This window comes from Tachyglossus aculeatus, chromosome 2 (genome assembly GCF_015852505.1).
Source record: "Tachyglossus aculeatus isolate mTacAcu1 chromosome 2, mTacAcu1.pri, whole genome shotgun sequence".
Classification (NCBI taxonomy): domain Eukaryota; kingdom Metazoa; phylum Chordata; class Mammalia; order Monotremata; family Tachyglossidae; genus Tachyglossus; species Tachyglossus aculeatus.
Window position 1 is genome coordinate 70,814,275 of NC_052067.1, and position 13,466 is coordinate 70,827,740.

The 13,466-nt window shown below is 38.2% G+C and overlaps 1 protein-coding gene across 4 annotated transcripts in view; it reads right to left on the minus strand.

The window, feature by feature from the left end:
• Nucleotides 1-9,970: 9,970 nt before the first annotated feature.
• The window catches only part of STXBP5 (syntaxin binding protein 5), a 179,242-nt gene continuing 175,746 nt past the window's right edge, over nt 9,971-13,466 (minus strand). For all 4 annotated transcript variants that reach the window (XM_038742277.1, XM_038742273.1, XM_038742274.1 and 1 more), the window contains 2 exons: nt 13,153-13,373; nt 9,971-11,054 (listed from right to left, as the gene is read on the minus strand). In XM_038742277.1, the coding sequence (XP_038598205.1) occupies nt 11,013-11,054; nt 13,153-13,373 (263 nt within the window). In that variant the 3' untranslated portion in view covers nt 9,971-11,012. The remainder of the gene's footprint in view (nt 11,055-13,152; nt 13,374-13,466) is intronic.

Below are 13,466 nucleotides of genomic sequence, written 5' to 3' on the forward strand. Positions count from 1 at the left end.
CCACAGGCTTTCAAAAGCACCACCAGAAGAAACTAGTCTTCAGAAACTAGTCTGGCATAGCTTTTTCTCCAGTCATCCAATCAATGGTATCTACTGAGCACTTACTGTGTGCAAAGCACTCTACTAAGAGCTTGGGAAAGTACAATAGAGATGGTAGACATGACCCTGCCGATAACTTAATTAGCCTGTATGCTGAAAAACATCCTCAACTAAGAGCTATCCATCACAAAGATCTTAAAGTGGCACATTGGACATGATATTTGCTACCCAGGAGATGAAGGAAAGATATTGGACGCCACATTAATACAGCTACATGATATTTGTATATATTACAATGTTTGACAAAGCAGGCTTCTGGAAGTTTATTAAGTAAATTTAGTTTGAGAAGTTTATCGAAATTTTAAGGTAACCTCCATGAAGATATGCTATACTGCTTTACTCTGCACTGGGGTAGGTACAAGATAATCCGACTGGACACAGCCCATGTCTCATATGGGGCTCGTATTCTTAATCCCTATTTTACAGATGAGGTAACTGAGGTGAAGAGGAATGAAATGACTTGCCCAACATCACATGGCAAACAAGTGGCAGAGCTGGGACCAGAGCTCAGGTCCTTTGACTCTCAGGCCCATGCTCCTTTCATTTATTCATTCAATTGTATTTATTGAGCGCTTACTGTGTGCAGAGCACTGTGCTAAGCGCTTGGGAAGTACAAGTTGGCAACGTATCACTTTCACTAGACAATTCTGCTTCTCACAGAAGTCCGGGGAACCCAGAAACACTACACAATTTGGGTTGGGGGCCAATTAGGGTCTTTTCACCTGGAATGTTCAGAATTCTCTGAATCAATTTACTATTCCTGCAATCATGAGGGAATTTAGGGAATTCTGTTACTTCCTGATGCTCTAGGAAGAGGGGCTCCCACTTGTGCTTTCTCTGATTTCACAAATTAATCCCTCCTCCCACCCCCCCACAATTCATTAAAACAGTCAGGAAACCCAGGACCATCCAAGCTGAGCTGGCCACCAGAGGACCTGGGTTCTAATCCTGGCTCCACCACTTACCTGCTATATGACCTTGGGCAAGTCACTTAACTTCTCCGTATCTCAGCTTCTTCATCTGTGAAATGTCAATTCAATACCTGTTCTCCCTCCTCTTTATGCTGTGAGCACCATGTGGGACAGGGACTGTGTCCCACCTATCTTGTATCTACCCCAGCACTTAGTACATTGCTTGGCACATAGTAAGTGCTTAATACATATCACAATTACTATTTTTACCACTCCCACAGGGATCCAGATCAGTCAGTAACAGGAATTTTCAAATGCCAAAGCAAGTATCCTGTTTCTTACCAAGCTAGTGCTGAACCCGATAGCAGTGCTGACCAAATTTAAAGCCACTGCAGGGATTTGTTGGAAGGCTGTTAGCCACTGAATTCTGGACTCTCATCAATAGTATTTGTTAAGCGCTTACTATGTGCCAGACACTGTACTAAGCACTGGGGTAGATACAAGATCATCAGGTTGGACACAATCCAAGTTAATACTACTAATAATAATCCTTGTGGTCCTTGTTTAGCATTTGGGTGGATAAAAGCAAATCGTGTTGGATACAGTCCCTGTCCCACGTGGGGCTCAAGTCTCAATCTCCATTTTACAGATGAGGTAACAGATCCAGAGAAGTTATGTGACTTGCCCAAGGTCACACATCAGACAAGTGGCAGGGCCAGGATTACAACCCTTGACCTTCCTACTCCTAGACCTGTGCTTTATCCACTATGCCATGCTGCTGCTTCTCAAAGACACAGTGCCTGTTCCTCACGGGGCTCACAACTTTCATTCCTCATTTTACAGATGAGGTAACTGAAGCACAGAGAAGTTAAGTGACTTGCCCAAGGTCACACAGCAGATACATGGCAAAGCTGGGTTTAGAACTCAGGTCCTCTGATTCTCAGGCCCATGCTCTGCATTATTATCTTATTATTAGTTCCACGAGGTCACACTGCTTCTCCAATATCTCCAGTCTCTAGTGTCAGGAGAAATGGCATACTCTGACACTGCTGGAAGCCACATTGAGGCCACTTTCAACCCCTTGGGTCCCCGCTCCATGCTTAAAATACAAGGGGAAGTGTTTCCAGAGCATGTCATGAGCAGAACTAAGTCAGTGATGATGCCAAATACCATGCTTAAAGGTTGGGAAGTTTGGAAGCTTAATTCCAGCTTTAGAAATATTGGCCTTTCATCACTCTTTCCAACTAGGTGTAGGGCCTTGTAGCACTACATATCTTGAAAACAGCAGATCCCATGCCTACAGTGTAATAATAATAATAATGGCATTTATTAAGCGCTTACTATGTGCAAAGCACTGTTCTAAGCGCTGGGGAGTTTACAAGGTGATCAGGTTGTCCCATGGGGGGCTCACAGTCTTAATCCCCATTTTACAGATGAGGGAACTGAGGCCCAGAGAAGTGAAGTGACTTGCCCAAAGACACACAGCTGACAATTGGCAGAGCCGGGATTTGAACCCATGAACTCTGACTCCAAAGCCCGGGCTCTTTCCAGTGAGCCAAGCTGCTTCTCCAATGGAACCAGGGTGTCTAAAGGGAGAAGATATCCAAGAGTTCAAAAGACCCTGCTAACAAAAATGCCAAACATTTTAATACTGAAACGAGAAGAAATTTGAAAGGGACAAAATTAAGGGAAAACGATAATGCAAAATGACCAGACATTACATTTTCAGCAGAACAGTAGAGCTTTTCAGTAGTCTGTCCGGTTGCCCTGCAAAGTCCTGTTCTGGGGCTTGCCCAGTGTGACTAGATCAGCAGTGACCACTCCCTGTTTTCAGAACTGTAGTATGTGACCTATCATCATCAGTCGTATTTATTGAGCGCTTACCTATGAGATGAGAAGGCACCTAAGATCCTGAAATCCCCTGGGAAGCAGTGATTCACTCTTTACTCACTGGCTATCGAATCAGAGCCAGTTACTACCAACATGAAGAAGTCGTTAAGACCTAAAAGAGGCCAAGGCAGTGGGCAATGGCCTCGCCTTGCAGATGGGGTTCAAGAAAGAAGGGAAGGAAAACGGAAGGAATTCCAAGAGCCATCAATCCAGCTGATATCAGAAGGTATTTATTAAAACTGCATGAGCCCCTTTTAGGACACAGATTGTGAGTGAATTGATTTACATTTAACACAAAGTACTTAATAAATGCCACAACTAGACTGTGAGCCCATTGTAGGCAGGAATTGTCTCTGTTGCTGAATTCCAAGCACTTAGTACAGTGCTCAGCACACAGTAAGCACTCAATAAATACAACTGGATGAATGAACGAATGAATAACTACACTTTTTTGTGTAGAGTATCCCATAGAAGGTTGCAGATTATCAGTGCCTGGTGGTCACTTTCTGAGGGGAATTCTGCAGTACTGGGCATGGAGAAAATGCTGGGGCAACAAGACCAAGGAAACAACTGTCTGCCTAGTGAGAAGTTATGTGGCAATTTCATTGTCTGGTGGACAGGATAGGAGGAGGTAGGGTACCAAAATAATCCCTTGCATCTATGTGCATATGCAGCATCATGGCATAGTGGATACAACATGAGACTAGGAGTTAGAAGATCACGTGTTCCATTCCCGGTTTTGTTCTTCTATGCTGTGTGACCGTGGGCAAGTCAGTTATCTGTGCCTCAGTTATCTGTAAAATCAGGGATTGAGACTATGAGCCCCACTTGGGACAGGGACTGTGTCCAACCCCATTTGCTTGTGTACACCCCAATGCTTAGTACAGTGCCTGGCACATAGTAAGCGCTTAACAAATGCCAATTATTATTATTAAGTCTCTGCATTTCTTTGGGTTTCTTGCCTACCATTTTCTCCCCTCCATCCTCCCACTACAGCATATGTTTGGGCTCCTGGCCCCTGCTGTAGAGGAAGGACCAACAGAAAATTCACTTGGTGCACCAGTAAATCTGGTCCCTTTTTTCAAAAGTTACTGGACTAACAGCACGCTTAAAATGGGAGAGTTGTGGATCCTGGTAACGGGAATATCTTTAATCAAACATTCAAAAAGCTATTTCTTAACACTAAATTAGTACATTGGGTTGTTCTGTGACACTCTAGGACTTTACTACCTGAATTAGCGAGTTAGTACTGAAACACTTAAATAAAGGGATGTTAACAGTAATACTTTAAAAGCCTATGAAAGCCAACGATCAGGAAGATCACCAATGAGTGCTTAGGAAATAGCAAAATAGTTTTGGAAAGACAATGAAAGAGATCTTCGTTTACAAAAAACCAGATGGCAATAACAATCTAATCATGATCTCACTTTTAATATGGATATGATTAAATTTTAGAAAGCACCGTGCTTTGTTTAGTCTAAAACTTAGCCATGTTTCTTTCAAAAACAGTTCAATAAATCTACCCTGGGACTGAGACACATTTAGCTTTCTGAAAACACAGGGGTGAGATTCCTGACACACTTCATGTTAAGGAAAATTTGCATTATAGTACACACACTTTGTCTGTTGGAGCACCCGCTGCCAGAATACTATGTCCTAATTCCTTCATAGTGGGATTTCCGAACTGGACGGTCAAAATGTGCATTATAGAAGAGAGGAGTGTATTTCAAAAGATCAGGCTTTCTAGCCATTTAACAATCCTGACAAAAGTTACGACAAGTGCTGGATAGGACTGCCATCGTGAGGAAAACGGACGAACCACAGGGCTAATTTTGAAGAATAACACTGCACTAGCATCATTTGCCGTCAACTGAATCTTATAGATCCCATACTTCTTGGCTTTTTAAAAACAGAAGAAAATAAAATAGAGTTTTGCCTTTGGTCTTCATCAATTAAAATTTCTCAGCATTCCATTAATTTTTACTGAATGACTGCTTTGGCTACGGACGAACCACAGGGCTAATTTTGAAGAATAACACTGCACTAGCATCATTTGCCGTCAACTGAATCTTATAGATCCCATACTTCTTGGCTTTTTAAAAACAAAAGAAAATAAAATAGAGTTTTGCCATTGGTCTTCATCAATTAAAATTTCTCAGCATTCCATTAATTTTTACTGAATGACTGCTTTGGCTCATGAGCAAGTGCATCTGAAAAATCAAATACTGAATGACTACTGAGATCACTAAGACTAGGCCTCCACTTGGAAAGTGAAGTTGGGAATTGAGGCATTTATCCGATCTAATGATCAAAAGTAGATTTCCCATGCTAGAGACAGATAATTGAATATAAAATGGGGATAGTTGCCTCAGTTCTCCATTAGGCTAGTGCAGTCCTGACTTAAACCATTTTCCAATAGACTAGGATTTAGCAATACAAAAATAAACAGCAAATTGATTTCATTTAGCAAAGAATAATTAAAGCACTACTTGTCCAGTAAGAAAGGGGTTGGTTTTGTTTCAGGAGAGATTTGAGTAGTTTATTTTGCCCAGTCAGAGCCCTTCAGCATAATGACACTTTCATATACATATATATGAGCATTTTTCCAGAAACATTAATGTATAATACATTTTCTTTCCTTAAAATACCAGCTGGACAGGTACTCATTTACAAAAATATTCCATTACCTAATTTTAATCTTTTTGCTACGATGACATAGTTCAAGTACATGTTTGTAAAATGACTACAAAGTCCAACACATTTCCGTGTTTGCAACACTATGGTTTTTGCAGTTCATATGAAACTATACAGACACATGGATTTGCAACCCTACCTATTTAAAATGCATATTCCAGCAATTACCCTCAAAGATACCAATGGGACTCAGCAAGACTAAAAAATAAATCGCTTGAACTGAATTATTTTTGCATGTATACATATACATAAGATATACACATAAGCTACAACTCTAATCAAGCATGCTTACCCAATAAATGGGCAACATTAAAAAAATTCACTGTTCTTTATCTTGTTGTCTTTTTCGTGGTGCTTTTAAATAGCAGAGCATACCTAGAAAGCAGAATGTTTCTTAATGCTAGCCACTATAATCAGCGGAGGTCAAGTTTACAGTAACACGGAGCACTGGTTATTTACAAAGAATAAATTAAAATAACTAAAATATGGTTAACCCCTTGCATTGCCTTTTGCTTCAATATATTCTCAATTTATAAATCCTTCCAAGTCTAGATAAAACTAGGTATATCTTTCACTGTAGATAATGTAACAAAAACAATTAAAAAATTAAAACATCCTACAGTTCCGTTATGAAATTAACTTATTTTTTGTAAACTGCTTGAACTTAAAACACTAAATACTGATTTGTTCACATTTTATTTACCACTACCATTCCATGATGAAATTAACTTATTTTAAGTGCTTGAACTTAAAAATACTACATTAATACTGATTTGTTCATATTTTGTATACAATTATTAAAAAACAATTACTTTGAGGTGGAAAGTGAAATCAAGAGTTGCATTTACTTGAAAGTGTGGAATATTCTACACTTAATATGATGCACATCCAAAGAGACACCGTCAATTAACTTATGAATACTTTTGAAAAGAAGGTATTGTCTACTTATGGAAAATAAATTATAACTATGCCAATTTGGGAAATTACAACGAATTAGTTAAATTGAGGTGCTCTAAAAAAATTCTCATTTCCCCAACACCAAACAACTAATTTTATCCTACAAGAATCTCTAGTGCCAGCAGAAAATACACTAAAAACCACAGGAAAGACAATGCACATTGAATTTCACAAGAAATTGGTCCAAATGAGGAAAAGAGCCATTAACATAAACTATAAATACACAATTTTCACATCTTTTGTTACAGTCTTAAAATCTAACACATTTTCACTCAATGTTGTAAATTTCAATCCACGTGCGTATACAAACATGACAAACAAAAAGGGCACTCCACCAGAACTTACGATTTTAAAAACTGAACAAAAATTCTGAAAAAAGTGATATTAACAGGTATCAAACTGATGTGGACTGCATTCTATTAACTACAAAGAAACAAAAAATATTGACAAAAATACATAAACTCTGTTTAAGTTTTTGGAAATTTATTTTTAAAAAGCTAAAGAAAATACCTGAAAAACTATTTTATCTTAAAACAAAAGTTATGACAACCATTCAACAGCAAGCTGGAGCTATTGATAAAGATTGTGCAACTAAGTGCCTTTGTGGAATTGCCCTCCCCACCTCCTGAAACTAAAGAAATATTTGAAAATGTTCAAAAGTGGGGTTACCATAATCTATGATTTGTGCTGCCAGGTATGTGAAGATTTCCTAATGAAGTACAATAATTTCTTAAATTAATTGTATCTCGATATGAGATACGATTATATTTCTTATTATAAGCGTAAAACAAACTTTTTGTATGGATAATATACATACTTTTTAAGTACTCTGACTTAAACTTAACAGGTTCATATATTTTAAAATTAAAGTGTACATATATAAAAATTTCATCTGAAAACTAAAAGTATATTCTATAGAAGTATGTATAAATACAACAGATATGATCTTGAAACAAATCTGAAAGTGTTGCAGTAGCTGAAAAGACTAAGGAACACTGACACAAAGGAAATGATTTTGGAATATATATTGATTGACTTTTTTCATATTTTAAAAATATTATTGTCAGAGTTTGAAAGTTCTTCACAATTTCCAATTATGCGACCCCTAGTGTGCCTGATTTTTCCCTTTCTTTTTTTTAACTTTAACACTGATGACGATTTTTATTTAAGAAACATGAAAAAAACTGGGATGAAATTAAATACTACAAAGCTTTCATTACTTAAAAAAGTGCAGAAAAGATTCAAGTTTAAAGTCAGGTAATATCAGTGCTCTTTATTAAGCAAAAAAAGTAAAATAAGTTTCTGCCACAAAAATTACCTTTGGATGTAGCTTTCTAATTTGTCATGTGAAAATGCCTCAAGCAAAACACAGATGGATCAACCAGACAAGGGACGCAATTACAAATCGGAATAAAAATTTGAAACTGATGGTGAAAACCAAATAACAATCATTCCACCCCTGTCCCTCCCCCATGATACTGACCATGTTAACACTTTCAGACTTGTTTGAAATACACACACATTTACATGAAGTAACATTCAGAAGAACCTACAATTTGGCAAAATTACTAACCAAAAGGAAACCTTTATTCTTTAAGAGTACTGAGATGTAATGTTTCACGTAACACAGGTACCTGTTTTTTTTGCATTTTCATCAGAAAATAAAGACAAATCAGAAATAGTTCAGTTGCATCTCAAGTTATTCTTTCCAAACACTTTAAAAAAAAGTTTGTATACAACCGAAATGCAATTTGGGCAGGGCTAAAGTTGATTCCCCTTTGCTAGACTTCCTTTATAGATACTGTGAAGAATGATTTGTCCAACATTAGCAAATACAACAAAGACCTTATTTCACAAATTCTTCCCTAGAATATATGAGACAAAAATGAGAATTTTAGTTTGAAAAGTGGTTGTTAGATGTGGTACGTAGGAAAACAGTTAACTGATTTTTATAGCTTGCTAAATCATTCACACTTCAATGATTTACCAAAGAGGGGAAAATGTTACAGAAATGTTAAACTACAAAATTACACTTAAATACTCTTCTTTTCTCATAAATGCTTTATTCACTCCTGTTTCATACTCTCTTTTTCTTGGTGGTACTCATCCATCACTACTTGGAATAATCATCTCTCCTAAACTCACTCCATTTCAGTCAGGAGTTGGGAAAATACTTGGAAACTGCCTTTTCCAGTGACCAAATAAAGTAGATCTGAGAGAAATTTGGTTTTTGTATTTCGTTTGTCTTACAACTATGGATTCATATTTAAGAAAAGCAAACAAATCCCCCTGAGGATTTCTTCTCAAATGAAATTTGGCTACATCTAATTTTCTGTATTTATAAATCAAATGAGATTACTGAATTTTATAGAAAATACATGGAATAGAATAAAAATCAAAATATATATGCAAAACAATTTTGTGGCAGGCAGAGTTAACAAACTGGAGCTAAATCCTCATGTATGTGCAATCAGTCAAGTATTTCTAGGGTCTTTTCTCAATTTTAATGTCCATATTCGTAATCTTGTTCACGGCGTACATTGAACCATATATGCTAAACCGGAATTCAATTTATTTGCAGTGCAGCATAGATTATAGGATGTGTTAAGACAGGCTACGACATCTTTAAATTTTTTAATCTTTCTTGCAGAGATGACATTAGCTACACACAAAATAATTTACTCACCAGTGCATGTACAATTCCTAGAATTTTCAAAGAAAAGGTATTTTTGGTTTGAATCCACTTTCTAGGTCAGTTGATCAACTGAGACGCTAAAGCAATTTTGCTGTAAACTTTCATACCCATAGTGCACTTCATGAATTGTAAACAGAAAAGTTTTACATGAACTCATTAAAAAGATTAACAAACCACATGAAGTTGAAGTCTTGCAAATATACAACTTAAAGGCCACAAAGTAGAAAAAAATACTCCGCTGTTCATTTGTTATCTGATTATTTCTCCATGAAAAAATCAACTTTTTTATTATTTTAGAAATCAAAAATACTTTGATTTTGAGAACATTAATTTTAGTGCTCATTTTTATGCAGTTTCTTTTTACAGCTTTTATATAGTGGCAAATAGTTTTGGAGAGTAGTCTGAATTGTCAGAATTACTCATTTTCAAATTTAACAAGTGGTTCCTTCCCTCTCAATGCAATATTGAGTACTTAATTTTACATTTCTGGGAACATTTTTTTTTTACTGAAACTTTTAAAACTAGGAAAGGACAGGTACAGATGTATGTATGTATGTAGGTAGTCCTATGAATATATTTTGCAGATCACCTTACTAGATATTGATATATAATTAATGGCACTAGATGCTTGGCATATTCCACGCAACAACACGTGCACTAAGTTTCCACTGGATAATCACCTGAGTGTCCTGGGGCAGAAACAAAAGAAAGAAAAAGATTGGGGTTTTTTTTCTTGTTTTTCTTTTTAAGTAAAGGAGGTGCTCATTTTACTGGAAAATCTTAGACCATTCTTTAGCAATTTTAATTACACAGACGCGAACATACATTTAAACAAACATTTTATAAAAATCCAAGCACAAATGAAAACCATAGCCCATTTCAACATTTTTAAAACAAATTTACCCAAGAACTATTTTGGTCAAAATCACCTCTAACTGAATTTATGAGAACAAACAGAGATATTGAAGTATTCTCCTCACCACAATGGAGGCTTTTTCCCCACTTTTCACACTGCATAGCCGTTATACATGAAAACTACCAGGATGATGAGCAGTTCAGTCATGCTCTACACATTTCTTTTCAATGAAAAGTGATTTATCACCTTGTTTTGCACTTGGCAGAATGTGGACTGCATATAGGAATACAATATCAGAAATCCCAAAATAGTCCATTCACAGATCAACTGCATTCATGTTTTCATGATCGATACCTCATAGTTCCACTTGCCTGCCTAAATGGGTGGTAACAAATTATTTAACTTTTCTTCAATCATGACACTGATGGTCAGCCAGTTTATGGGAGAGGAGGTCCAGCCAGTTGATTACTGTCCAGTCCAAACAATTATTTTTCCCAGCTTTGAGGACCTTTGCTGTCTTTGCCTCTCCCTATGTGAAAGCAATATGCTGGCAGCAAAAACAATGGCACAGGACCCCTTGGCAAAGGGAATTCCAACCCAGGAATGATCTAGGATTGCTTTCTTGCCATTTCTCACCAGTGCTCCCTGTTTTCTCTCCTCCTGTGCTTTGTGTTACCTGCTCAGTTTCTAAGCTGTGAACACACAGCCAAGATGCACACACTCTAGTTCATATGTGTGTTTAAATATAATGCTCCTCAGTTAATGCCACATGACTGAGGAAAACAGTGCATGATTGTGCTCGGAAAGAATAGTATCCAACGATGAATACCCCATTAATTTTAATGGTCTTAAAGAAATCAACGTGAAGAAAAAACATTTTTTTTCCTTCTGATCAAGTTGAATACAGTTGTCAGAACTGGTACCACTTCTTATCTTTGTACTTCAACATCATCTAAAATACAAAAGCAAAGCCAAAATTAACCTTAATTCACAAATATGCTCTCAAAAATCTACATATCTTCCACTGTGAGTCCTGTGTGAGACTGGGGCTGTGTCCTATTTGATTATCCTCTACCTACCCCAGTGCATAGTACAGTGCTTGACAAATACAACAACCGTTATAACTGCTCTTAAGATATTCCTTTTTAAAATAACGTTTTTAGTTTAAAATATTTCAAAACTCAGAAATTAATGCCAAACTGAATTGCCTGGCTTTATCACGGACTTGGGAAATGAGAGGAACAGCAGCATCGTTTACTCTCTCCCTTCCAGTCCAACTTGCTCAACCCGCACCCCTCTCTGCACCCACAAAAACTGGCACAAACAACATCTAGATGAGGTAACTGAGGCACAGAGGAGTTAAGTGCCTTGTCGAAAGTCACACAGCAGACAATTGGCAGAGCCAGGATTTGAACCCATGACCTCTGACTCCAAAAGAGCACCTTCTTCCTGCGCTTTAATTTTCCACAGCGAACTCTGGTCTAAATCTGTTTGTTAAGCATTTACTAGGGTCAAGCACCGTTATGTGCATATAGCTATAATTCTATTTATTCTGACGGTTTTGACACCTGTCTACATGTTTCGTTTTGTTGTCTGTCTCCCCCTTCTAGACTGTGAGCCTGTCGTTGGGTAGGAACCATCTCTATATGTTGCTGACTTGTACTTCCCAAGCGCTTAGTAAAGGGCTCTGTACACAGTAAGCGCTCAATAAATACGAATGAATGAATGAATTTTTAGGCAGCCCAAAGCAGAAGAGCAGGGTGTGTGTGGTTCACTCTGTGGGGGAAGAGAGTAGAACACTTCCCCACTTCCTATAATCAGCAATCACCCAGTATTATTATTATTATTATCACCCAGTAGCAGTAAAGTAAGCTTGTTGTGGGAATGGAATATGTCTGCTGTGCTGTACTTTCCCAAGCAGTCAGTACAGTGCTCTGCAGACAGTAAGTGTTCAATAAATACGTTTGCCTGATTGATAATGGGAGATGGAGGTTCCTGGCTGGACAGAGAAGGAGGTAGGCTCAGACCATCGGGCCCAGTGGCTGAGTAGGCAGCCATATATAGATGACTAGGCCTGACTAGAAGGCTCCTTTTCTCCTTCCTTCTCCCCTCCTAGAGTTGACCTTCCTTGACCAGAAAGATCAGCAATATGAGTTGTGCCATTTTTGCTTTGGGACACCTTGGGGCACACACTCCACACCACTCACAGGGGGCAACCCGATAGTGGCCTCAGGACTCAACTTCTGACAGCTTGCTCTGCCAGGCAAACAGATTCCTCTTCATAATAATAATAATAATGATGATGGCATTTGTTAAGCGCTTACTATGTGCAAAGCACTGTTCTAAGTGCTGGGGAGGTTACAACGTTATCGGGTTGTCCCACGGGGGGCTCACAGTTTTAATCCCCATTTTGCAGATGAGGTAACTGAGGCACAGAGAAGTGACGTGACTTGCCCAAAGTCACACGGCTGACAGTTGGCAGAGCTGGGATTTAATAATAATAATAATGATGGCATTTGTTAAGCGCTTACTATGTGCAAAGCACTGTTCTAAGTGCTGTGGAGGTTACAAGGTAATCAGGTTGTCCCACGGGGGGCTCACAGTTTCAATCCCCATCTTACAGATGTGATAACCGAGGCACAGAGAAGTGAAGTGACTTGCCCAAAGTCACACAGCTGACAGTTGGCGGAGCCGGGATTTCTGACAGTTGGCGGAGCCGGGATTTGAACCCATGACCTCTGACTCCAAAGCCCGGGCTCTTTCCACTGAGCCACGCTGCTTCTCATAATGAAATCGTTCTTTATATAATTTACTGACTATTTTTCAGCAGCTGAATTTTCAGAACAAAATGAGGGTCAGGAATTTTGGTGATGAAAATTGGTTCCTTAGAATTTTTTCTTCACTTGAAGACATCTGAAGGTAGGTCGAATACAATAATTCTAATCATCTAATTTGGGCACAAATCCATCTTATTACTGTATTCCACTGCCCCAGAGTTTCTCTTAGAAGTGGCTTTTAGTTGCTATATTACTTGCTAAAACACTACTCACCTCATGAGCATGTTTAGAGAAGGAATCAGCACTTGACAACATGGCAGCTGTTCTTTCTTCCAGGTCCCCAAGTTTCTGCCCTCTTTCATCTAATGCCAACCGGGCTCGTGCTAGCTCACCAACTACCCCAGAAGCTGCTCCTTTAACACCTTCAATCCCACCAGGGCCAGGAATGTGCTGGGCAAGACTCCTTGAAGCCTTTCCAGATGCTGATTCTCCAACTAAAAAAATTTTAGAAAACGTCAACAACTCAAGAAAATTAAAAGTATCTTGTACAAAATTGGGAACACGCTTAAAAACCCTGGACAAAATTA